This window comes from Fulmarus glacialis, unplaced genomic scaffold (assembly GCF_000690835.1).
Source record: "Fulmarus glacialis isolate BGI_N327 unplaced genomic scaffold, ASM69083v1 scaffold14144, whole genome shotgun sequence".
Taxonomy (NCBI): domain Eukaryota; kingdom Metazoa; phylum Chordata; class Aves; order Procellariiformes; family Procellariidae; genus Fulmarus; species Fulmarus glacialis.
Window position 1 is genome coordinate 16,848 of NW_009206180.1, and position 26,843 is coordinate 43,690.

A 26,843-nucleotide genomic window follows, 5' to 3' on the forward strand; every position below is an offset into this window, starting at 1 on the left:
TTTTCATTTGTTAATTTCAAAGTTTTTGTGCAGACTCAGCAGCATTAAATAATGTCTTGAGTGAACTAGGTTTGTGTGTGGAGTGCATTATTTGACCGTTACTAAGTGTGGCAGAATCTCTAGAGCACAAAGGATAAGCACAGTAGGTGCATCATCTTGTCTGGCATGCGTCATCTTTGATAGAGCTCTCCTTTAACTTGTTCCTTACAGAAACCTTCTTTTTTTTCTGCACCCGCTAAAAACTGTTGACAGGCTTTTGGCTTTTCAGCCAAGGAGCTCAACTACTGCAGACTTAAGTTGATACCTGAATAGTTGTTTCTTCTACATAATAAAAATCTGGGAAGCTCTATGTAAGGGATAGAAGTGCTGAGATTTCTGTTGGTGGTGGGTGGGAAGCAGATTGACTAAATCTCGGGACATTTTCCTGAAATACCATTGACTGCTGTTTTAGAGCAAAACATGGTAGCAATTTTACTATATTTGGAGAGAAGCAGAGAGATAGTAACAGCCACAAAGTCCTATCATTAGAAGAGGAATATCCTATGTATCTTGCTCCTCGTGAGTCTCAGATGTGATGCAGAAGTGACAGGCTGCTTTAATCCCGATGTAAAAAGAAATACATCAGTTGCAGGCAAGCTCCAGGATGTGAGATGATGTCAGACATGACTCAGTTTCCTTGCAGATCAGTTTAGCTACAGACGCAGCAGTGTCTAATGCAGACCAGGAGTAATAAATAGAATGGAAAAGAGGCCTTGAGGAGGTCCATTTGTTTGCCCCTCTTTCTCTGCGCTTTGAAGATTATTCTTAGCCCGTTTTCTTTTGGGGAATTTAGTTTTTCTAGCCATCAGAACTATCAAATCTGCAGGCTGGCTGAGAGTTGCCAAATCCCTCGCAGCTGATCCCGGGAAATAGTCCTTCGTGTCACTTGGTTCCTCTGTTGACCACATTCTCTCTTTAGAATCAAGAGGTGCTCTGCTGATTAATACTAAAACAAAAGAAAGAGAAGGGACAATTTGAGAAATCAAGCTAGATTTTCAAATGAGTCACTCCTTTTGAAGAGAAGTAGGAGATATAAACATCCCCCATGCGGGGGAGGGGGAAAAGGGTGGGGGGGTGGGAGGAAAAATCCACTTGCCCTTTTCCAAGAGGCTTCACAAAAATCATTGTCAACAGTTTAACAAGCTCGGTTCTACTTTCTATATATGCATGTTATTGTCAAGTGCTATTTGAATTGTATTGAAGCATGTTTCTGTATTTAGGAAGCCAGTGGATGGTTGTTTCACAGTATCTAGCTGTACTATTTATTTTGATAAGCTGCTTGAAAGTCAAGTTCCTCTGACAAGGCAGCAGTGGAACAGTTGTAGCATAAAGGTGATACAAGATACCCTGCGTGAGCGAAATATGCTTCATTCACTAAATCTGGCAGAAAAGATGCAACAGCTTGCTGTAGGCAACACTTCTGAAATAAGAACACCTCTCAAGGAAGCTTTTAAAAATATCTTTCTGTAAAACTTCTTTCCTGAGCAGCACACGCAAGATACACTCAAGTTTATAAAAACATTGGCACTTGGAGATTTTTCCCTTCTTAGCGTACATGAAGGTTTTGGTTCTCTGTTTAACCAAACAGGCTTCCAGCATGTCTTTACTTTTAAGAAAGTAACTTAATTCTGTAAAATATGCATAATAGTACTTTTGTGTACCAATAGATGTAGACAGACTGACACTACAGAAATCTTCTATACTAAAGCAAGTGTAATGTGATGTACAACTCTGTACGCAACAGTATTTTGTGAGTTCCACATTCAGGATCACAGAAGATTAGAACAAAAATACCTACAAGTGTTCTTGTTTCGCACGTTGAAACTTAAGCTTTCATTTTATGGTCCTACTCTGTAAACTAGCAATTGCTTTTCCAGTAAGAAACATTCATGTGTCTTGTAAAATACAGGTGTGAAGTTGCATATAGCAAACTTGCCATGCTGTACTTGGACACACTGTATACATGAAATCTAGGAGTTCATTTGCATTGTCTCAACAGAATCTCTCTTGTTTCAGGATACTCACCAGCTAAAACTACTTAAGACGTTAGAAGGTCATGCGTATGGTGTCTCTTATATTGCCTGGAGTCCAGATGACAACTATCTTGTTGCCTGTGGCCCAGATGATTGTTCTGAGCTCTGGCTCTGGAATGTACAAGTAAGTGATGACTAAGAGTAAAAAATAAAACTTTGTGGTCCGCCTACTGCTTTTGTTTCCATATCTAAATACATTAAGCGTGAAAGAAGTCATTTCTACAAACTTGTTATGCAAAGGTGTGAGTGTAAAGAAGAGACGCTGATCTCCCCGCACGCTCCTCAATTTGAAAAAATGACTATGGCAGCCTACAAATTCTGTACTTGGTTTGTACAGAACTGAAATTAGAGTTCAAGTTTAAGTGCCTGGGACTGTGCAGCAATTCTAGTGTATCTGGTTACTGATCATTTCTGAGAAGGGATGGCATAAATCCGTAGGACCTTAGAGAGCTACTGAAGAGAAGAACAGTAGATTAATCAAGAGAAACAGAGGGCAGAATTACATCTAAGGGAAGCAATTGCTCACTGAAGATTTTAACAAGTAGCAAAAGTAAAAGATATAAGCAATTTTTACTTTGTGTAACCCAGTCATGTTAGTGGAAGATCCACAGAGGCTTAAACTTATGACTTCAGATCTTCATCTTTCAATCAGACACTAGGGCATTTTGCCATTTCCTCCATGAATTTGAAAATCCTTTTCTGCTGTTGATTTTTATGGGCACTTGAGTTGATACAAAAGCTTCTCCTGCCTCAGTTGCAGGCTTTATAGTCTTTCTTGTGCTGCCTTGGACTCTGAACTAATTTAGTTTCCTAAAACAAAAATGTTCCCTTTTTTCACCCTTGGAATACTTTTCTTCTGTTTAATTGACTAAATTGGCTCAGTGAAGAGCACTAGAGCTGGCACAAGCGAATAGAGAGAAGCCTTTGCTGTTTTGACAATGGTAAGCCACTTATTGGCACTCTGTCTTGTGAAACCAGTAGCATTATAAGCTAGGGCTGAAAGCTAAATTTTGGCATGGAAGCTCCAACTCAGGGAGGAAGAAGTTCTAAGTACTCTGATACTCCCAACTTTTTACTAAAATGTGTTTTGTCATCTCTTTTCTTTTAGTCTCCGCCAGCCTCCTTACTTTCCATGTTTGGGGTTTTTTTTCATATCATATTGCTTTTCTCTCTCTTACGTGTTCTTCCAACTTCTTCTAATTCCTCTCTTTACTCATAATCTTCCAGTTGTCTGACACACCAACTAGTCCATCCCTCTTGATTTGAGGGACAAAAGAAATTGTCCCAAATCAAGTCCAGGGTCACTGGAGATGCTGAAGTAGTTCTGCCTCTTTATTGCATTATTCATAGGTTTGTGTTGCTTTTTAATAAATGTGTTGAAATATATGCACTTGCAAACTCTATGCATGTCAGATAAAATTATCGATGTCTTTTTGGGAAAGGGTTCTGGTATAAGGCCTTGCTGCCTTTGTTCATTTTGCAGACTGGGGAGCTGAGGACAAAGATGAGCCAATCTCATGAAGACAGTTTAACAAGCGTGGCCTGGAATCCTGATGGGAAGCGTTTTGTAACGGGAGGTCAGCGTGGACAGTTCTATCAGTGTGTAAGTTCTCTGCATCTGTCGCATTGAAAACAAAGCAAGAAATGAAAGTTTTGTCACAGTCAAATCTGAGGTTCATGTTTTTTCATGTGTGCATACACTAAAACTTCTGATCCTTTGTAATTCAAAGAAGCAATACATTAATGCTAGTATTTCAGCAGCACTTCTGTATGTAGCAGTTAGAAGGGTTCAAGCATCTTTTGTCTGCCTAAAGAAGGATTTGTGGGCTGGGAATTTTTTTCTGAGCTGCTGTAGAAAATGCACTAATAAAAAGTAGTGCCTTTGTTGACGAATGTTGTTTATTCCACAGAATTTTGACTATGTCTTTCTTAGTTTTTGCGTGCTGTCTTTGCTTAGTGTAAACAGAAATTTGAAACCCTCATTACTTGACTACTGTTGATTTTGGATGGTGGTCCAGCGTCTAACCCTACCCTTGATTATTTGTTATCTGAATTGGTGCCAAGAATAATAGTGCAGTATGCAAACCTCACTCACTGCAAAGATGAGCTTTGTGACGTGATGTAGATTGCATGTGTCACGCACGAGAAAATAAGTGACGAGAGGGATTCTGAGCTCTCCAGGACAGACACCTACAAAAGCCCTCAGTTAAGACAACCGAGTCCTAATTCATTAAGTCCTCTCTTTTACAGGGTAAGATTGCTTTCTGTAACAATTGTCTGAACAGAAGGTGAAAAAGATACTTGTGTCACAGCTCCTCAGAAATCTGAGACTAACAGTTCAATTTTTTTTTTTTTTTCTTTTGATCAGGATTTAGATGGTAATCTCCTTGACTCCTGGGAAGGGGTGAGAGTACAATGCCTTTGGTGCTTGAGTGATGGGAAAACTGTTCTAGCATCGGACACACACCAGCGAATTCGGGGTTATAACTTTGAGGATCTTACAGACAGGAACATGTAACTACCTCTTTCTTTGGTTTTGAATTCCTGGCTCTTAGTGTCAGAAGAAATTTGAGGAAGGGTTTGTGGGGCAGGATGGGAAACAAGTTGATTAAAATGCTCTCAGTATTCAAAGAAGAGGAGAATAATATGGGACAAGAATTAGTGAGTTCCAGTTGCAGCAAGAAGCATTAGATCAAGTATTAGAAATGACTACTTAAGCGCTGGAGTGGGTTTCTTGTGGATGTTTTGACATCTCTGTCATCGAGAGTTGTTGTCTTAATTGCTGGCATATTTTAGTAAATCCTGCCTTGAAGTTAGGAGTTGGATTTGAGGTCTGAAGTCCCTTTTGGTCTTCAGATTTGTCATACGTATAAGCAAACAATTGCAGACCTGGCTTGTACTGATATAGAGACATACCTAATTTCAAATTCAGAACTGTCTTTCCCTGATAATATTACAGAGACAGGACATGCCTTTTTGTCTTGGTATTGCATCATTGTTTGGTTAAGTGTAGTCTTAGCACTGATGTGTCTTATCATTTCAGAGTACAAGAAGATCACCCTATTATGTCGTTTACTATTTCAAAAAATGGCCGTTTAGCTTTGTTAAATGTAGCAACTCAGGTGAGTTGGCGATGATAAATGGAAATGCAAATATATCTGCTTGCAACTGCTACCTCTTTTTAAATATTTTGTGGATTGGAATGTTTGATATTAACCAGTTGTATTTCATGTAATATGAAGGCCTTAATATTCATAAATATAACATGGCATTCTCTGACAAGAAAGCAATCTTATTCTTGAGACTTGTAGCCAAGGGTTTCATACTGGGAAATACGTACTATTAAATGTTAATGTTTGGCTATAGCATTGAGAAGCCAGGTACAGCAAGAATTGTGGCAAGCTGACATGTTTGGGGGCGTGAGAATTAGATTTTATTTATTTCTACTTTTGGAACCTTGGGTAAGAATAGGAGCTTTCAGAATGGAAGGGACCACAGACTGGAAGTTTAATCTAGTGATTTGGTATATCTTTACTCTCTTGATCTAGTAACAGTACTGAAGTTGGCTGAAGTAATGTGCTTTCATCATGTTTGGTTTTTTTTTTTAGTGTTTCAAAAGAATGCAATGAATAATGTTTAATGATAAAATAACATTCTTTATACTTATTATTCCCAGGGAGTTCACTTATGGGACTTACAAGACAGAGTTTTAGTGAGAAAGTATCAAGGTGTTACACAAGGATTTTACACAATTCACTCGTGTTTTGGAGGTCATAATGAAGATTTCATCGCGAGTGGCAGCGAAGGTAACATCGTTCCCTTTTGTGCAGAAAACTGGAACACTGTATCCTTCCTATACCTTACTTTTATAATGTTGTTAGCAGCTGTCATCTATAAAAGCAAGCAACTAGTTCATTAATTAAGTTTGAGGAGCACTGAGATTGTGGCATACTCCAAGAAATAATTGTGTGCTAGCAGAAAGAATCTTTTGAGAGGATGGTAGTAGCAGAAAGTATTAACGAATCTTTTGTGTTGCTCCTCTAAAGCCAAAAGCATCTGCAGTTGTAATTAGCAATGGGTGGGGTGTTCATGAGGCTTTTTCTTTTTGTGGTATGATACTTAGGCTTATGGTTTGAATCAAAAATACTTCTGGGGAGTAACAGCTTCATTTGCCTGTTGAAGATATAGGTGTGGTGAGGTTATTTTAATTTCAGTAGAGTCGTCAGCTTAATTACAGAAGGAATAGTCTCAAATTAAGCATAGTCTCAAACTAAGCAATTGTTGACATAGTCCGGTAAGGTTTCTTGGTGATCAAAGGCTTCGTGGTATGTTTTTATTCAACTGTCTGTGGCAAGAATAGAAATTAGTTAATGGTTTGTATGTTGAATTGCTTCAGTTCTGTCACTGATGTAGTGCCATCACGTCCCATGGAGGTCACTTAAGATTCAAGCCTATGCAGGGCTAAGAATTACACTTGGAATATGTAAGCAATCACTGTTAGTACTATGTAACTCACAGCTGTTAAGAAATAAGGTTGGCCAGGACATTACTACTATCCTTTTCTGAAAAATACTAAACATGTCTAAAGTAAAACCAAATTTCACCCTCTGACCAGACCCAGTGGTATATAATGACTGAATATAATCACAGAAGGACAGAACCTCCAATCCTCTAATCCAGTGTGAACCTCTTCATGGTTGAACAATGTTCTTGGTTTGGGACCTGAGTACCCGAAAGTTTGGGATTTATGTTGAGCCATACTGATGTGCATGTGTAGGTGTAGATATTACAGTGCACCAGTCCTTTTTTTCACCTATTTTTTTATTCTTTATTATCTTCATTGCCTAAAAACTACCGAGCAGTACTTAAAACTGATGGCACCCTATTTAGATTTGGACTGTCTGAAGCTGTTGCCTCTTTGCACTGCATTGTTGCAGATGTGGCTACTGAAAAAGTCTATGTATCTTAAAAAACAAGCAAACAAAACAAAAATAAGAGATCACATTGTCATAGCCTTTTTAAAAAAGGCAATAGATTGATTACATTGTCATAACCTCTTAAAATTAAGGTATGTTGTAGCTAAGGCTTTTTTCTAACACTTGCATCAAAAGGAAGAAAGTGAAGGTCTCTTTCTGAGAGGGAAATTGACTGCTGTCTTAATCTAGCTAACTTGTTTTTTCCAAAACAAAATACAGGCATTCTGACAAGCACCAAAATACTGGTTTGTGTTTAGGCTTTGGTTCTCCCAGACAGCAGAGGCTTGCGTGTCCAGTGTTTAAGCAGAGAGTGAATTGTGTTGTTTGATGAATAGCGTGGATATATAGTCTCTTGAAATCGTAAGTGGAATGTAAACACAACCAGAACATTTGCATCAATACAAGTATATATAAAGGTGTTGTACTCAAATGAGCTGATTCAGCAGAAGACAATTGAGTTATCACATGGTTCCATGATGCTATTCTAGCAGGTAGGTCAGAGAGCAAGTTTGTTTTGTAAGGGGTTGGGAGGAGGAATAGAGGAAGATTGGTTTGTTTGCTAAGCCTTCAGAATGACATCTACATTAAAACCTTTCAAATACATTAAAATATTTCCATTTGATATGCTAGACCTAAATACCAGGCTTTTGTGTAATACTAGTAATACATACTTGTTCGGTTTGTATAGCTCTATTTGGAATATTCTAAAGACATTCCTAGAGAGGTCAACCCACAGACTTGTTAAAGGCTGCTAGTCTACAGTTGGGGGCGGGGGGGAAACCCACCTTTACTCATTTATTCTTAAATATGGTTGGTTATAAAGCAGTAACACTTCTCTAAAAATTGCAGTGGAGTGTCTGACCAGTTCACTATTCTATTTCTAGCATGTTGCTAGAAGTAATTAAAAGCTTCCTATCACAAAATAAGATCTGTAGACTTGTTTATTTGCATCTACTGTAATATGTACACATTCATATCTTTAACTACCACACAAGAATGAATTTTTGTCAAAGACAGTAATAGCTTACAATTTGAGACATTAAGCTTTGTTGTTAAGCTTTGTTGCCCTCCCTCATTTGCTCTGTGTGCACTTTCACTGGAATGTTTTAGGTCTTTAGTATTAAAATGTATTTCATAAACTATAGAGCTGTGATCTTATCTAGTACTCATCAACAGGTGGTGGTTGTAAATATTCTGCCTTAGTACTCATGACTTTATAATGCATGTACTAATCTGTAAATACAACTGTTTGAGGGGGGGGAAAATAATCTGCAAGACTTCCTTTTGAATAAGATTACAACTCCGTATCTTTAAGAGTAGCTTGGTTTCTCTCTTTAGCCATGCATTGGCTTATTTGCATTGTGAGTCAAATGTGTTTCTTCAAATACCAAGCGTAGTAGACTTGCAATTGTTAAAAGGGAACGTGCCTTATAGTAGAAGAGCTTTACCCATATTCTTTTGATCACTTTTAGAAGAAAAATTTTGTTAGAGCTATTGCACATTCAACAGAGGTGGGTTTTAGACATGAGTTTTACAACATTAATGGGTTTTGTAGTTGCTGAGTGCTTATGTGGAAGTGCTGTTTGATATGACAAATTGGTCTGTACAGAACAATGTTTCTCATTATTTTTTTAAATGCATATTTTATTTAGATCACAAAGTATATATTTGGCACAAGCGTAGCGAGCTGCCAATTGCGGAGCTGACAGGGCACACACGTACTGTTAATTGTGTGAGCTGGAACCCGCAGATTCCATCCATGATGGCCAGCGCCTCTGATGATGGCACTGTTAGAATATGGGGACCAGCGCCTTTCGTAGACAACCAGGATATTGAAGGTAAAAACTAGTGTGTGTGTGTGTGTGTGTTCTCTAATCATTAAAAGCTTACATCAAAGGCAGCTGATTCGGTGGATTTTCTTTACCATAAATAGGATAGAAAAATGCTTTTAACTCTTGGATTAGAATCATTACTTTTACTAAAAAAAGAAGTTACTGATTTTTTTTCTTATGTATGGCTGTTGATTTTTATCTGTGTTATTTATGTTTGTGGAATAAAAAGGAAACAACTGGTATTTCCAAAATGATACCCAAATTTCTGACATGGCCCTATAGAAAACTGTGGTGTCACCAAGACCTCAGAATTATATTAACTTATTTATGTAGACTTCTTAAAAATCTTGCCTCCAATGCTTGAGGTTTAATAATATAAAATGTTATTAAAATTTAAATAATGCATTCTGACCACACTGCAAATTGAATAATGCTATTACAATGCTTACAACAGGAATCTCCAAAGTCTGGAGAGAGTGAAGTTTCCCACCGTAAAATCTGTACGCAATTGATTCTTTTCTAACCGTCAGCAATCATCTGTGTCCAAGAGAGAGAGACAATGCAACTTTTTTTGCTGCTAAAATGCACACTTGTTCCCAACACTTCTTACCTCCCCCCAGAATTGTTAACGATACGACCACCGGGGGGTTGTTCTGCAGTTTGTAGACTTCTGTCAGTACACATTCAACCTTGTGGTAAAAATTTACAGTGGACATTAAAATGAAATACAGTATATCCCATTGCCACAGGACCTCATGGATACTAGGTGTGGACGTGAGTTCAAGGGGAACCTGGACAAAGTAATCAAAGAGAAATCCATTGAGTGCTACTAGATAAGTAAACACCTCTAGTTCAGAATGTCCCTTAAGTGAAAATGGCTGAAAGCTGGAAGGATATTAGGAGGAAGAATTACCTCCTCTCCCTGCTCCTGTGCTTTCTGACGCATCTGCTTCTGGTCTTGGACTAGGTGGACCAGCCTGGCCAACCTCCTGTTTGTAAAACCTTGAATGCACCCATAAGGACTCAGAGCCTATCCTCCAGTTGGTTTTGCTCGTGGTTTTGTTTGTTTGTTTTCTCCAATTAGCTGCTTGCTCACTCTTTCTTAGTTCCTCCAGAAAATGAGCTAGTAAATGCCATAAAAATCAAAACAATAGCAAATGGATTTCTCACAGCAGTGCTTCCACAAGAGGTGTAGGTGCACGGAATAATACCTAACAATTTAGGAATCTTAAATGGATGACAGACAGCTTTGTAATGAGTACACTCCCCTGGAACTTGAATGCAAATGTGTGTTACTACTTTTTGGAAGAGATACTTTTTGTGTACCAACACCTAACTTGCTAAATTAATCTCTAAATTAATATGAATAATGATATCTAAAATAAGTAATTTTTAGCATGGGATTTAGTGACAGTATAAGATCCATTAATTACTGCATGTTCAGTAAAACTTATGTAAATACACTGTATTAATGACCTTATAATAGCAATATTAACTATTGATAAGATCTTCAAGGTGTGATTTCTTTCTCTTATGTTTTTGTTTTTGCTCAGAGGAATGCAGTAGCATGGATAGTTGATGGCGAATTTGGAGCAGACGACTTCAGTTTAACTTAATTAGTCGTATTTTAAATGGCTTGGGATTTGGTGCAAACAAACATGATTGATAGCTGGACAGACATGCTCGTCATGAAAAAGAACCATTTCTGAAGCCCGGTTGGGGCCAAACATTTACCACCTTGCTTCATAGTAACCAGTCGAGATGAAGCACGTCGTTAGAACGTTGTTGGACACCGTGTTGAAATTACCCCCCCCATCGGTTGTGAAGAACTGTGCTACATTCAAGCTAACCATTGAACTCAGTATATATATTTTTCCCTCCTGCCTTTTTGTCTGGCAGGCTACTGTTCTTGTTGCTCTTCTGTGTAATGAAGTTTAAATGCTTGTTTGGAACACTTTATTTAACAGTTTAGAAGGCTTGATAGAAAGAGTGCTTTAGTCTGAAGAGTATACATTGGATAGGAAAGTATTTCCTTCTCTTGTTTCTCAAGTCTCTCTCCGCCTTACTTAGCTTGAGATCTTTGCAGCTTGGTTCATGGATTCTAGCCTTGCCCGTTGCGCAGTATATATAAATTGAGATGATAAACCAATGAACTATGTCAAAAGCACTCTCAGTATCACATTTGACAAAAAGTTTTGTACTTTTCACATAGCTCGTTGCCCTGCAAAGGGGTTAACAGCACAATTTTTTAAAAATAAATTATTTATAGGTTTAAAATGACTTCATTTGTATACATTTGGAATTAAAACAATGCAAGAAGTGTTATGAAACACGGTATCACTGATGCTTTTCCGGAGTGTCTTGAGACCCAATCAAAAGCAGTGGCTGGAAGGAGCTTTATGTAGGCAGTGAAGCTTGTTTTAGGAGGAGAAACTCACTGACCATCTTTACAGATATTTAGGAAAACAGCGTTCAGAGTGCACCACCAGACTAAGAGTTTAAACAAGACAAGGTCTTTTTGGTCTTTTTAATTACATAAATATATGCACAATGCTGGTAAAAGGTAGACTACACCTCGAGGGAAGAATGTGTTGAATCCTTTCTTCACAAAGTAAACATTTTGTAAAAGTAATTAACATACAAATCATAATTAAACAACTTGTGTTGCGATGGAAATTTTTCTTTGTTTGATAAACAAAGGTGTATAGATTTTCTTTTTGAGAATATACTTTTAACTTTGCAGATTTAAATGCCTCTCCCAGACCTTGTTGCAAGCTGGTGCTGTGAACGTCTTGACACATCTAAGAATAGTTCTACTAATATCCCGTGTTAAGAAAAGAAAGCCATTTATAATTTAAGTATTTATTCTTTTTGACATAAACAGATGGCCTGGCATCTCCGTGCTACTGCACTACACACAAATTCATTATGGGATGGCACTGGATTCCCTTTTGCCACCTTGGGTGGAAAGGTAGTGTTGGTACTGCTGTGAAGTAAAGAGGGAGCAGGGAAAGGCATGCCACCAAGAATTGATGTGAACAGAAGTGTGGACTTCATCCTTTAATGAGATAATAATCTAGTGTCCTTATTAGTCATGTGTGGAAGAAGGGTGGGGGAAGGTTTGCTGGAGTTCCTGGGAAGAGAAGTGTAGCCACTTTGATAAATGGTAATATGGTGTTTAACATAAACAGTCCCTTTTTTCCTTCCCAGAAAAACAAAGTGAAGCTTAGCAGGTTAGATTTTTTTTTTTTTTTTAAGATTTCAGCCATCAGGTGGTGGGTTTTTTTCCTGCCTTGTGTGTAAACTTAAACATGATTTAAGATTCTGATACTCTGGTTGAGACCAGCCCTGAATCTGACGTACTCCTTTCTTAGTACCTCCAAAATGAAGTAGGAACTTAACGTTCTTATCTTCGAATCTAGTAAGTTTGTCTCAAAATTAAGGTGAATTTGATAGCGGTTTCTGTTCCACAGTACTGGGAATACATGTGTAAACTTAAGACTACAAATCAGTTCCTTCTTCCATTAGCTAGTTCTAGAAGAAGCTGTTTGTTTCTCTTCCTAGTTCAGACAGCGTAAGATTAGTCAAGGCTTGTTCCTGTGGCATCAGTGTTGCAGGGGAACAGAAAACTTCCTAAGGTCAGATTTGAGTAAAGCTAAACCTTTAGGTTTTAAATAAAAATTGAATACCTAAATTGTAAACAGTGTTTTATATGTTCAAAACATGGTATAATTCATAACCAATGCCAGTATGTGTATCTTTGGAAGTTACCCTGGTATGGTCTTAACTCTGGAACGTATGTTTTCAGACAAAACGTTATTTAGGGAGAGTGAGGAGAATAATCCTGGTCTTGATGTCTCTTAACAATGTCTCATACAATGGTCTGGCACTACTTGCTTACCTCATACTCATGGGACTTCAGTGGGAACTTTAGGCAGGTGGTGAAGGCTGGATCAAATCTCAAGTTTAGATTTAAAGTCTCATATGCACTTCAACAGGCATTTTTAATGTGGTGGCCATACCTAAACAAAGTGAGACTCCTTACCTGGTACAAGCTGTGTGAAGGTGTGTATGGGCTGATGCCTACTTCCCACTGCAATGCATTGTAATTAGAAATTTAAACTTAGTACTTTTGCCAAAATACTGCTCCTCCATTCTGGGGTTTCTCTTCTGGACTTGGTTTGTACCTCTGAAACACACTTCAGGTATTTAGAAGCAGAGTTAGGGAGAAGGACATGTTCTGATATCTCCACTTTAGTTTCAAGGTGCAACTATGCAATGTAAAGGAAAGCTCCATATAGGTGGCACTATTCCAGAGTGTCTCAATAACAGTATATTGCGTAGGTGTCTGCTTCTCACAGGTGATGAGCAGAGATGAAAGAAAGGTGAGAGTAATCTTCATTTTGCCACACTACTTGGTCCTACAGTAAACTGACACTATAGATCTAGCAGTAATGACTGCCATTCCAACCTGTAGATTAAAGAGAAATCTAAACTATTTCTAACGTGTCACGTATTCACAATATGTGAATTGAAAAGTACCAATACTTTTTGTGCACAGACTATAAAATGAGACTATGGGGGGAAAACCAAATAAGTTTGCTCATTTGCAACATGTTGATTTCCATGTGCTTAAAAATGTTCATAGGCTGGAGTCTAAGGCTGGAACAAGTACACACCCGCAATAAATGACTGTATTTCTAGTCAACAAACCTATGGTTTTAGAGAAGAAAATACTGTAAGCGTGTACTCCTTTTGAAACTTTCTCTTGTCAGCTGTTGGCTTAAAATATTCACAGTAGCCCCAGGTTATTGTCAAGGCAGATCTTTAAAAAAAAAAAAATGCTGAAGCATTTTATTATCTGAATGTTCTTTAGCTGTTCAGGTAAGTAATTTTCAAGGCACAATGGAGCACAAAAGGGAAAATGCTAGATCTGTCCTTGCTTTGGAGGGGAGGGTAATGGGGGGAAATGACACCTTTGTTTTTAAATTCCCTCTGTCTTTTCTAAAGTTCTCCAACTTTAAAGTTAACTTCTTTTTATGATTAGAGCAAAGATGCAAGCTAGAAATCTATCCAGATCTTGCCAGTTACTTCTCAGCTTGGCTTCAAACAGGTAATGTTTAATAAAACTCGGTATGTTCTTGGGAGTTTGTGTCTAGTTGTATACTTTTACACTGCTAAGCGATACTCCCACCCAAAATCAGTTTTGAAAGGCTTCCTTAGCAGGAAACCAGGACTTGTACAATTAGCTGTAGTTTGAGGGGAGATGTTGTAGACCCAAGTGGGGAGGGAGGTAGAGGAAGAGGAATGGACATAAAAAGCAGGATTTACTGACCAACAGACAAACTACTGTAACTCAAGGGGGAGGAGGAAAAATGCACTTTCAATAGTTGGTCCATGTTTTTAGCTACAAAATACACTCGTATCTATTTTTTTTTTTTGAGACAACTATTAAGAGGGAACACCCATCCCATAAATGGCTAATCTTCCTTTTGACCTCCTCCTGTCTTTTCCACATTGGCTTGAGTCCATTTTCGGCTGCCATACTTAATTTTGAAAACTGCTACTTTTAACGATGTTTAGAAAGAAAAAAATTCATTAACTCTGACACTTTTTTAAACAGGGTGGACTTGATTGAAGTGTGCAGTGTTGAACTACTGCTGCAGTAGCTGCCTCTAGTTGTTGAAATAAACTGTAGACAAGTTTTCTGTCTATTAATCCAGGTAATCTGGATTCAATAAAACGTCTGTGAGAGTGTTCCTCCCATCTGGTATGAATGTGTGTGTGCGTGTGTTCCATAAACAGACAGAGAACCAAATGTTCTAGGTACTTGTCATGTTTTATTGCATACTTTAAGTCGTGTGTATGTGAAGTGTCCTTTGACCGGAAGGTTTTGGTTAATATCAGTATATTTTTATAAATTTGAAATTCATTGTGCCCCATCTTTTTTCTTAAACGTTTTTCATTGTTAGGGTATATGTGCTAGATTTGAATCTTAACATTTTTAGGCACAGATGGAAAAAGTTATTGGCTCCTTGAAAACATATGGGACAAAATGGATCCTCAAAGCATGTATGTACTTACAAACCAAGCTGTAGAGATCAAGAACAGAACTTTATTGTTGATCTCAAGATTTCTAAATTGTCAAGATTTATATGGAGTTGTGGTGGAACTAGTTAACACTTAGAGCTTTTGGTATGTAATGACTATTTGCTATGGACTGATATTAAATGTTTCAAAGGATTGCGTTCTTAAACTTTCTGGATTTTTGTTACTCTCCTCGGATTATATTAAGTAGTTAAAAATTTCTTTGCTATATTACATTAAAAACATAAGAACTTTGGGCCTCGTATTTATTTTCACTTGTTTTACTAATTATTTACAGAACACCGTTTTAACTTTTTTATTTTATAAATGTGTAGTATTTTAAACATATCTTTAAAAATTGTTCAATTGGAACTACATTAACTTCTGATTTGTTTTTATTAGGTTTTTTAAAAAAAAAATACACTTTTTCCATGTTGGTGCACAGCACTTAACAGAAATGTTTGTATTCCCTTTCTTTCAATTCAATAAACAGAATAAATAACTGGAATGAATAGTTCTTAGTTTCCCTAACTTCACTTACACGACTATGACTTGGATGTTCATTTCTTGATCATTAATTATAGACTTCTTCCATATTTGTAGTATTTCACTTCCTCGCTAGGAAAATTAATTTGCGGCAGTTTAGCCGACAATGAATTCACTCAGTGACGTGTGCAGCTTTCCAGTTCTTGATGTTTGGCTCTAATCTACCTCACGCTTGTGTTTTCACTATGTTTAGCAGTCGAGTTGCCTGTGTCCTGTTCTGTGCTTATCTAACTCGTTGAACGTCTGCTCCTTCGAGGCTCAGTTGAAAGCTCAATGCTGGAGCTTGCTTAAATACCAGGCACAGGTTGCTTTAGGTGATTGGTGAGTTTTGTGGGGGGTTTTGATATTTCATGTTAAGAAGATGCTCTTAAGATGTACCTATATCTCTTGCTTAGACTCTTCTTAAATGGGAGATCAGGGACCTCCAGACTTCTACCTGAAGTTGTTCAGATAGAAGCGGCTTCTGTGGCTGAGAGCTCTTAAAGACACCTCTCAACTGCTGCCTTTGTTTCCTCCAACTAACCCTGCGTTCGTGTCCCTCTTCCCTGTGCCTTAAAACAGAACCTCATCTTTGACCTGGATTTCAGGCATTTTTATTCAGCTCTAGCTAATGTTCTGTTAAATAAAAAGCTGTGCCGAAATTTGCCCCCCCTTCCTGTAGTTTTTCCAAACTCAAACCTTTTGCTGAAATGCATTCAATTTTTAAATTCTTTTAGCGTCTATTAGAGAAGATTAGAAAAGGTCTTTCCTCCCTCTAGCAGCACCTCTGTATTAACCTTATTATTACCCCTTGAGCAGTGTTTAGATAATCACGGCTTAAATGCAGGTGCGAACAGAAGGGGCACGCCTTATCCCTTTCCATGTGCTTCTTTGTGCCACTTCCCTTGGGTACTAGTATTTGCAGGAGGGTTAAATTGCAGACCTGCTTCAGCCACAAATGATCCACCCAGCAGAGGAAGGAAGCTAGTTTTTTGGATGGGTTTGTTACCGTGTTTCATCTGCTGTCCTATGTCTGCCCTTAACTGGTGAGAAGATTGCAAGAGAAACAGGTATATGATTTCTGTAAAACCGTGAAATTTCAGCATATGTAAGATTTAAAATTAATTGTAATTTTTTTTAAACCCTTTGCATTATTTAAAAGAAATTACATAAGGAACCTGATAGTAGATGAGCATTTCATAATTAGCTTAAATCCAAACTCTGCCTGAGGTAGGATACTTCCCCAGAGGGACAGTTTCTGTTTTACTCTCTCACTTTACACTTTGGCTTACACTTTCTGTGCTGCCTAACGCATCTCTCTGCTCCTTTGCATGTGTTGCACATGCTTAGGCTATCGACTCATTACAGAAAGACGGCATTCCCAGTTGTCTCCTCACTTTAAAAGACCTATAATGCTCTGAAGAGTAACCACTGAAGTTTGTATGCCTCTAAGGTTTCTGCCAAAGATAAGGCGGTTAATGTACGGATAACTGCACGGTGGTCAGTATAGCCTAAACTTTTCTATCATGACCTCCAATCTCATCATTACCATAATATCCTCAGAGGCAAAAATGGTATTTTCTTACCATTTGTACAAAATCCTAGGGAGCATCTTGTGAGAAAAAGAATTGGATTAAAGCTATGCCAATACTGAACAGATAAAGATTTGTTTTTATGGGCTTATCAGGGTTTCAGGTTGATTGTTAACCTGCATGTAGAACTGTTCTTAGGACTACGTAGGTCATACTATTAATCCCACTGATTTACAATGTTCCATAATATAGAACTATTTTAAAATAAAACAGTAGTTTACTAGAATGAGGATATAAGTATATTCTTTAATAAAACAAGATAAATAACCATCAGTCTGTAACTGTAATGATTAATTCGGGGGAAATATGCTATCGTACATATATTAACTAATCCCCTCCATCCCACGTGCAGTACTATAACAGCTACCTAATCTCTCTGAAAACTGTTGAATGATTAATATCTTAGCAAGCTGACTAGGCTCTAGCCTGGGGGTCAGGAAAAGAGCTTAATAACCTTGGTTAAAAGTCAGAATCTCTATAGGCCAGCTTCAGATTTATTTTCATGGATTAAGAGCTTTCTATAAATCATAGCTAATCATTTGAAGGATAAACTAATGGTCCCCTCATGAAGTTATACTTGGATACCTCAGTTCCAAAGGGAAATATATTCTGGTGTGTGAATAGGAGGGAATCTTTGTTTTGGTCTCAACACTGATTCATAGTGATAAAGTTAAGTGAATTTTTATTTAAAATCAGTCTGAAGTTTGTAATTGTCTTGAATTCTGTATAGTAAGCTTGGATTTAAATCACCCTGTTCTCCCCTGATGGAGACTCAGAAAGTAGGGAGTTTGTTTTAATTTTTACTAGTGTAAAATTTCTCTGCTCTGTGGATCTCCCATGACATAAATGATGATAGGATCCCTATTTCCAGCTAATGAACTACATTTTTAGCAATTACAAATACATTTTTCCTATTGCTGACACTGAGCTCTGTGAAGATCTCAGTTAAGGCAGGAAATGACCCTGTACAGTAAGGAAAGCTTCAAAGTTACCAATGTAATTACTCAGCAGAATAGTAGTCTCTGGAGCCTGCTACTGAGGTTTTTACAACCATTACAACACATTATTAGATATGAATGAACAGAGAATTTTTTTAATATAAAAAAAGTGAAGTGGGAAGTTTGCATTCATATAAAAGTACAGCTTGTTTAATATTTGACAACCACCACTTAGAAAACATACCTGTATTTTTTTGTTGGTCTATCATGGTTAATAATTCATTCTTGAGGAAGGAAGTGAGGAAGAATCCACAGTAACACCCCTCTAGCCCGGGATATAAATTGAAACATATGATACCCCCATTTTTATTTGTTTTTTCAGATATGTTGTTCTTTTTGTCTATCCTTCCCTGTCCTGCTCCCATCTCTGAAGAAACACTTCCCTCAGCAGAGGAGAATAGAAGCTTTTCATAGTGAGTGATAAATTTTACCAATTCCATTAGGGAATGGGCCTACCCTATCTAATGTCATCAGTGTAATTCTGAGGTGCTAGTAGTTAGAAATCATTGAAGACAATGTATCTTACAAACATTTTCATTAATAATAAAGCTCTTATCTCAAAATCACGTCTTTAAAATAAGATATAAAACTGCTAGTCTAAATGGTGGATTTACAGGTTAATGATCATGTTTCTCAGTGTGAAACGTCATTAATGAAATTTATCTATTGTTAGCACTACAGTAAGGACTTAACTCAAGCAGTTTACTAACACTGCCCTTTCTTCTAATAGATAAAACCCAACATATGTGTAGCATGTTTTTTCACATACAAATAAGATAACTTAATTGCCTACTATGTAAGCTGCTACAAAAGTTACTGACTTTCCCTCTTTTAAAGTTTTATTTGCTCTCTTTTTTCCAGACCCACATCCTGTCTGGGTTTCACTTTATAAGGCAGTACTTTCTGTAGTTTGATTTTTGTGGTGTCAAGTAGTCAGTGGCATGCAGCTGTGGTAGCTATTTCCCTAGTTATTTTTTAATGAGCATAATTTTCAGCAGTTTTTCATCTTTGCAACAGCTGAACTTGGACTCCATCCACCATAAATTTAAAGCCAAACTTTTCCTAGAACAAACATTCAACACAAGGTATCTAGAGAAATCAAGATTCAGTGTTGTCTTTTCACTGCTGGCCATGAAAACAATCTGCTAACTACAGCTATACACCGAAGAACAAGTACTTAAGAAGGAAAAGTTCATAAATTTTAGGACTTAATTACAGAACTGTATTTTTGAAGTGTTTCACTTGATGTGTTTGTTTCAAGAAACCTGTTTCTATGCACATACAAAAAATTGAAGGACAGTGAGGGTACAAACTCAATTTATATACTTATCACTGATGCAAGAGCTGCACAACAAGAACTTAATTTCCTGGTGTCTTTGAAGCAGAGTCACATCAGACTTGGGATAACTGGGTTATGGTTTACCAGACCACCTCCCCGAGCTAGATATACTCTTGATTCACCTGACTGGATATGGAAACAGCAGGTTCATGGAGTAGTGACTGCAGATAGTCTTTTGCTCTGCAACCAACTCCAACCTCAGTGCAATGAGATGTTTACTTTGTATGGAGGTCTATGATATATTTCAATGACAAAATAGGAGTTGAAGGGAAAAAGCAAGTATTAATCATATTTCTTATTTATCTGTTTTGCACTCTTACACACAAGTGTCACCTTCACCAAAGGGACCTTAATCCATCCAAACACAAGACTTCATATAGGTTGTTGGAGGGAGGGGTGGAAAGGTAGAAAAACGTAACTTTTATTCCATTGCTTTTTAGCTGGAAAAAACACTGACACAAAGATGCAAACTTGCTACTGTTCCACTTTGAAATCTATGTTCCAAGCGCTGCTTCAAACTAGGCTGTTACAGGACAGCTTGATAGCCAGAGGCACATCCTGACACCTTTCAGTAAGAAGCAGACATCAGAGCTGCACTTAAATTTGTTCTGGAACTACCACTATTATCAGCCCATGCTGCTGAAATGAGTTTCCCTTCTCACCATTTAATTCTATGAGATCAGTTCTTTAAGCAAGGATTTCACCTTACAGAAGCAGCAGCTCCAGCAGTTTGGGTTGTAAAGGAACAAAAACAAGTGCTACACAATTCCAATGTCTTTTGAAAATATTTTATGTTAAAAATACAGAAAAATATTTCTTGTTCAAAGAGGAAAAATATACTGCATGACGACACTGATCTAGGTATGTTCGGAAGGTGTCTGTGGCTCCACAACCAGTCACTGGAGTGATGACCCAATTTGGCAGCTAATGGTTCTTTTTCAACTTCTCAATCATTTATCAAAGCCAGAATCATACTGTGACAAAACAGAAAACATGACACCAGTGGATTACTGAAGCATGTGCAAGTAGGAACAGCTATGGCTTTCATGAGAGAACTGCACTTGATTCTGAAATAGAAAGTCAAGGCAACTATGCTACATGCTTTGCTTACGAAGACAAGGGACTGCAGAAGTAATACTGCAGTAGAACAACAGTAGTTCTTCCATCTTGTAGTAAGTGGCCCTATCACAGAACTCATGGCTAAGTTTCTAACTTAGCCAGATCAACCTTATTTTCTAAAACAGAACTTGTAAAATAAACTTAGTCCTCAAGATGATTTCCATTCTAAATAGTCTAATTATTCTAGGTGCTGAAATCATATAACTCTCTATATTTTACTTACAGTGTGTACGAGATGAAGTCTGAGTTTCCAAACAATGTTTGATCAGAAAGAATAAAGGCATATAATGAGCCCGCAAATAGCTGTCAAAATATATTACTGAGGCTTAGCAGGATGCAAAAAGATAAGACACTTACAAATACCAGCAATTACACTAGCGGAATAGAGGAGATAAAAATAACTGGCAGACAATTCCTTTGTTCCTTGGGAGCAATTTTTGAAACTAACCTGTAAAGGTACATGAAGAAACAGAGCAGATGAAAGCCTAGTTTAATCATGGCTTCCTTCATGTGTGATTTCAGTTGTCCTCGGTTATGGATCTCTGTGGGATCAAATACCCCCATGTTTCCACTTGGCACCATAATGTACCTGAAAGTTTAAGAGGAAAAAAAACCAAACACCAACAGAAGTATAGTCATCCAAACATTAGGGAGTGTGAGGGGAAGGGGAGGGGGAGAGCTTGCACAGAAGGGACTTTCATCTAAAGAGCTGTTTCACAATTCAACATAAGGAAGCTCTTTTTTAATTCTATTTCAGTTTCAGGATATTGCGTGTATCTCTGCCACTACAACCCACAAACAAAGAATAAGAGAACAAGAAGTACCAAAAGCATCAGCCCAACTTCCCACGTATAAATGGGAGAGTTTCCAGACAGTAGCCAATTCCAGTTCATTTTAATTGCTGTTCGTGGTTACTTGGTGTTATGAAGGAAACGTCCAACCACAGTGGAAAGATGCATTAGATGAAAGTGACTAGAAAAGAATTCATTTAGCTATGAATTAGTGATTTATTTACAAAAAAACCCCACATGGATAATCACAAACTCCAGTGGTCAAAATGAGATAGCATAAGACAAGGCAAAGGATCCGTGTATGATTCCCATCTTTGTCACAACCATCCTGTGTTATCTCAGCAGAGACACTGAGGCTGACAGGATGAGAGATTGGGCAGAACTGAAGAAGTTAAGTACTGCTGTCCAAACCCACATAAGAACAAAAATCGAGTGAAATAAAGTGAAATGTAAGCAAAAGGAAGAACAAAACCAGCAAAACAAATGTTTATGTCCTGTGAAAATTCAACAAGCAGCATGTTCTTTTGTCATAAACATTTCTCAAGAGAGCAAATGCAAGCATGTGAAGTTCTCACTCCAACTGAGCTCAGCCTAGAACAGTATTATTATTTCACTTAAAATGTCACACAAGCTCTACCTCCCTGGAATAATACTCTTTCTACACAGGAATTTAGCTCCTGGTCTTACACCTGGAGCAAAAGAAAGGTCACAGAACAGAACACTTTTTCATTTTCTTTATGTATGCAAAGAATGGCACCACTTGTACCCCAAAAGGTACTCCCCCACCTCTCACAACATTCATTTCAGTAATAGGAGGGGAAGAAAGGGAACAAGAAACAAGGATGTTTTCTAGCAGCAGCAGGAGACAAAAAAAAAAAAAAACCACACCAACCCACAGTATTTGTCCTTCTTTCACGGAGGCATTAAAAAGCACTGCAGCATATTTGATTAATAACAAAGACAATTATGTCCCATTAAAAATAGTTCATGTGAAATAATTATAGTTTGAAAGTCTCTTCTAAATTTGAAGTTTTAAGCGATTGTTCTATTTTTAGTATTATAACACTAATTATTGTTCATTTACTGGAAATGTAATGCATTTTACTGGAATAAAAGGAAGAACACAAGTTTCCTGTACCAATTTATCCTAGAAATAGAGATAGAATGCATAGTTTTCTTATATCTCTAGGATATGAGTGCCATAAAGGTAGTATTTATTAATTTTGCTTTTTAAGAAGAATGGTAACTCTTAAATGATGCAACTTAATTAAAGCTTGCGGAAGTTGGGAGGTAGTTTTTCCAAGAGACCCACAAGCTAGTACAGCTTATATTGTACATCTAAGGAACTGCAGTCAAGGACACAATGATGCTAGATGCTGACAGACAGAACTCAAGCCAGTTGTCATACTCTAAACAGCAAAAAACTTCTGCAGCAAAACCACACAGAACAAGAAAACTGTCAGCTAAACAACACACTTGCTTTTGCAGACCTTTAACTCCTTCATGATAGATGGGATATTCCAGGCTATTAATGGGGGTGAAACTCCTCGATCTTCAGAAAGAAGGCAGGATTAGCAATACAGGCTTAACATTTTGACTTCCTGTGGCAGGACAGGCAAAGTATCATACTGTCATATTCATTTATTGCCCACACTACACATCTAAAATGGAGGAAACAATCCTGGATTTTAGGACATTCAGAATGCCTACCCCTTGTATGAAAAATATAAAATGAGAGCTGTCAATTCAAAATAGCAGTCAAAGCTTACTGCCTGAAGTGTGGAAACAGAAACAATTGTATCTTTTAAAATTCTCTCTGACCAGGTTTAGAAGGGAAAGCAAGTGGCTACTTTAAGCATTAACGTAAGTAAGCAAAAGGAAGCAGCAAAGGGGTAACCAGTACAAGAAATCTTCAAACCTTCAAAGAAAATGCATTCTCTCTCTAGTGTCTCTGTAGAAACAGTCTAGCCTAAATGAAATATCAAATGCAAACTCCATACTTGCCAGCAGATACAAAGGGAATACTGGTCATTTTGTGCAACAGTGTATAGTACAGTTGCACATATGGGTGGCCAAACAAAACTATCCCTATCTGTGTGCATTTAGGCAACATTTGTTTATTAAGCATAAAAGTTATACTGTCTCATGTTACTCCAGCTTAGAAACATTTGAAGGCTTTGCTAGCAGTTTTGTAGAAAACAAGGGTAATAAACAAGGTTATCAGTAAAGGGATCCTCAACTTCTTTTTAATGAGAGCTATGAAACCCCTTGTTTAATTTTACCAGCAACTCGACCCTGCAAATAGTTAAGCCCCAGCAGCTTCAGGCAAACAAGAATTACAGCCAACTGTTCATACCTATATCTTAAACATTTGATCTTTTGGACTTCCTGTAGTACAGTGATTAGAGATAATTTGTGACAAATCCACACCCAGTTTTCATTAGCATAATACCTGTAAAGGTTCAATTCTCTGCACATAAATGATACAAAACAAAAAGAACATTTTTGAACCAACAGTCCCAATGTTGCCACATGGAAACCCCTACTTATAAGTAAACCATTTCAAAGTGGTGGACGGCCAGTAAGTCATACAAAGACCAGTAACACTGACAGTTGTCATAAGATGAAAAGTCTGCAAATCTTTCCAAATACAAAGAAGCAAGACGGGAGACCAAAAACAATGCAACTGAGGCGGAAAGACAAGACAGTAAATGAAGGAGGGTGCGGGGGATAACACCACAGACCGATGGTTTTACAGCCATCAGCCATGCTGACCTAAGTACTTTTATGTTGATATCACTAACAGGCATGTAGGCACAGCATGAAAAACATTAACAACTATGTTTGCAGTACTACTTCATAATCCCAATTAACATGCTATTATTTCCTATGGACTTGAGAATGACTCACAAATCAAGATTCCTGTGCACTAGAGAGAATGCAAGGAAAGGCCAAAAGCTTCATATCCTTTACACTCTTAGGTTTCTTGTCATTTTAATTGCAAGGAGAGGAGAGTTTTACGTTAGTTAGATCCATGAAGACTGTTAGCAACTCAAGAACAAAACTGAAACATCTCATCATAATATATTACTTATCTTCATACCACACCTAAAGCTAAACTAGTAACAGTGAAAAAAAAGCACACAAAACCCTTTGCACTTACCTATATATATTCCATGTCGCTACTGGCAAATTAAGGAGAAAGATGAACCAGTGCAATGAAATAAGCATTAATACAGTTACAACAGCATGGCCAATCACCTCAGGGACCACCCACTGTAAAAACGGAAGAAAAGAAAAAAGTTACATGCACAAATGTAAATTCCTTTCTGAAAAAGATCTATATGGAATTATCATCTGATTCTAATCACATCAAACTCAGACAGAAAATTCATGGAAGAAGAAAATTCATGTGATTTCATCACAATATGGGGAAATTAATAGCTTCAGACAGATTCCACATGAGTAAGCCAGAAATCAGGCCATAAGATATTATAACAGCGGTGCTTTATCTAAGTATTACAAAAATTTTTATATAGAAGCACAGCAGCTGTTTGAACACAACTGTATTACACAAGCATTTAAGAAAGTGAGTTAAGAAAGTATACAGTGCTCATCTGAAATCAGTGCAGAGAACATTGGATTTAGGAATGAGAGAGGCAGATAACTGAAATCTGTACAGACGCAGGACACACAAACACCCTCAGGCTTGGAACAGATAAGAAAGTTAATCAATATGAAAACTGGCATAGTTAATTTGGGTCAGCCCCTGGCAATAACACATTTTTGGCTTGATAGCATCCTGCAGCATTCTCTCTTACATTAAGAAAGAAAATACCTTTAAATCAAAGTGAACACCCATGCGGGAAAGCCACATTGATTTAATGAAATCAGTTTTAAGCAGATTTGGTCAAAACGGTACTTTTCCTTATCACAGTAAAACTCCCTACTGTTCAAGAGAGGTCAGAAATTATACAGAAGCATCACAGAAAGTTGCTATAAAGATCCCAGAGTTCAGCCACGAATAGACATCCTTGGTGTGGCACACCTACAAGAACGAAAGCACACCTACAAGAGCTCTGCAAAGAGTTAAGTCTCAGTCCCATGAATTCAGAGTAGCAGCCCATCTCAGAGCACTCAGAAGAGCAGCCATTCATGACTGAATTTGCTGAAAGACAGGCATCCGAAAAAGACAAGCACACTGAAATGAAGGATATATGCAAAATATTGCCAATCAAGGCTTTTCAGATATACATTACACCCCTGGTATTTGTGATGGTAAGATGAAGGACTGTTTTCTTAAACCACATTAAATGCAAAGAAGAATAATTTACTTTATTGAGTTTTGAGCAGCATGATCTAGCGTTAATGTAGTCACATTCCAAATCTGATAGTGTAATTATCTGAAGTCCAAGATAAGGAAAAATTGTATGGTAACTCAGAATACACAAAGCTTTATTTTTATCCAATAAGTTGGGGAGAGCACTCTGCTTTCAGCACAGACTATCTTGTTCTGCAGCTGATCTGCCAAAGGCATATTTCAATTAGTTACAACTCATTGCTACTTTAGGTAGAAAGTTAGGCCACATTTTGTCATCAGGCCAAGTGATTTTATGATGTTTTTCCAACAGCAACTATTGCACAAATGCTAAAGTTCAGTTCAACACTTAAAACAGATCAGGGAGGCAAACTCAGTATTTTTAGTATCAGAATTATTATTACAACACTTGAAACCAGAACTTAAAAGGAAGAAAAAGTTAATGCACTTTTTAAATTCTCCTCACAATAAAGCTAAATAGTGCAGTTTTAAGAAGTGGATCTACTTTTTTCACATTTATAGCAACATTGCATTAATTCATACTTCGCTAGGAAATAAGAGGGTAACATCACTATCAAATGAACTTTCAGCAATTGAAATATGAAGATTTCAAACAAAAAAGTCCTCTCAAAAAAGGCTTAGCATGCATGTGTGCACATCGTCATGCTATGTCCTGTAAAGCTCATGCTCCTTTTCTCCAAGAAAATGAAAAAGCACGAAATTTTTTCTATCCCTAAAAAACAGGTAAAGTCTTTTCATTTTTCAACAAATAACCTATCACTCTAGGATGAATTTCTTTCAAGTGCTTCCATACTTTTTTCTGTTAGGAGAAGTGAGTAGATTCTGAAATAGCACCAGGATTTGAAAGAGTATGAGAGCCGATTCTCTTTTATTCAGACAAAAAAAGAAAGCTTTGACATTCTAACAATATCAGAGAGCAATAACTGCCAGGAAGTTTGTAATAAAGAACATGGAAATTCTGTTTGTCGAGGAACTCACAGTCTCCCGGCTACGAGCTCACGTCTATAATAGAGTAAGGTAACCTTACAATTAAGAGACTATCGTCTGGCCCTATTTTTTCAGGCCTGTGTGGTTTCTGAGGGTGTGAAGCCTGCTTTCAGCACCCTTTTCTCTACACCAACGCCAAGCACATGCTACTTCTACCGAGGCACGATGTATTTTCCGTAGCGCCGG

General features: G+C 37.5%; 2 protein-coding genes across 2 annotated transcripts in view; one reads left to right on the plus strand and one right to left on the minus strand.

Moving 5' to 3' along the window:
• The window catches only part of WDR26 (WD repeat domain 26), a 27,185-nt gene extending 15,629 nt beyond the window's left edge, over positions 1-11,556 (plus strand). The window contains exons 7-13 of the mRNA XM_009575654.1: positions 2,056-2,196; positions 3,556-3,675; positions 4,441-4,586; positions 5,116-5,194; positions 5,749-5,878; positions 8,701-8,886; positions 10,434-11,556. Of these exons, the coding sequence (XP_009573949.1) occupies positions 2,056-2,196; positions 3,556-3,675; positions 4,441-4,586; positions 5,116-5,194; positions 5,749-5,878; positions 8,701-8,886; positions 10,434-10,459 (828 nt within the window). The 3' untranslated portion in view covers positions 10,460-11,556. The remainder of the gene's footprint in view (positions 1-2,055; positions 2,197-3,555; positions 3,676-4,440; positions 4,587-5,115; positions 5,195-5,748; positions 5,879-8,700; positions 8,887-10,433) is intronic.
• Positions 11,557-20,193: 8,637 nt separating this feature from the next.
• Positions 20,194-25,750, minus strand: CNIH4 (cornichon family AMPA receptor auxiliary protein 4). Its single transcript, XM_009575655.1, has 4 exons — positions 25,666-25,750; positions 24,495-24,607; positions 20,989-21,129; positions 20,194-20,395 (listed from the first exon to the last, which is right to left on the minus strand). The coding sequence occupies exons 2-4, from the start codon at positions 24,560-24,562 to the stop codon at positions 20,368-20,370; spliced, it is 237 nt and encodes a 78-aa protein (XP_009573950.1). The 5' UTR covers positions 24,563-24,607; positions 25,666-25,750; the 3' UTR covers positions 20,194-20,367.
• Between the last annotated feature and the right edge of the window lie 1,093 nt (positions 25,751-26,843).

Excerpts from the sequence above, each read along its gene's own strand:
- CNIH4 (XM_009575655.1), bottom strand. The coding sequence starts at position 24,562 with ATGCTTATTTCATTGCACTGGTTCATCTTTCTCCTTAATTTGCCAGTA. Across the intron at positions 21,130-24,494 it reads GCGACATGGAATATATATAG|GTACATTATGGTGCCAAGTG; the intron begins GTAAGTGCAAAG and ends TTAAACTTTCAG. Across the intron at positions 20,396-20,988 it reads TTCTTCATGTACCTTTACAG|TATGATTCTGGCTTTGATAA; the intron begins GTTAGTTTCAAA and ends GTTTTGTCACAG.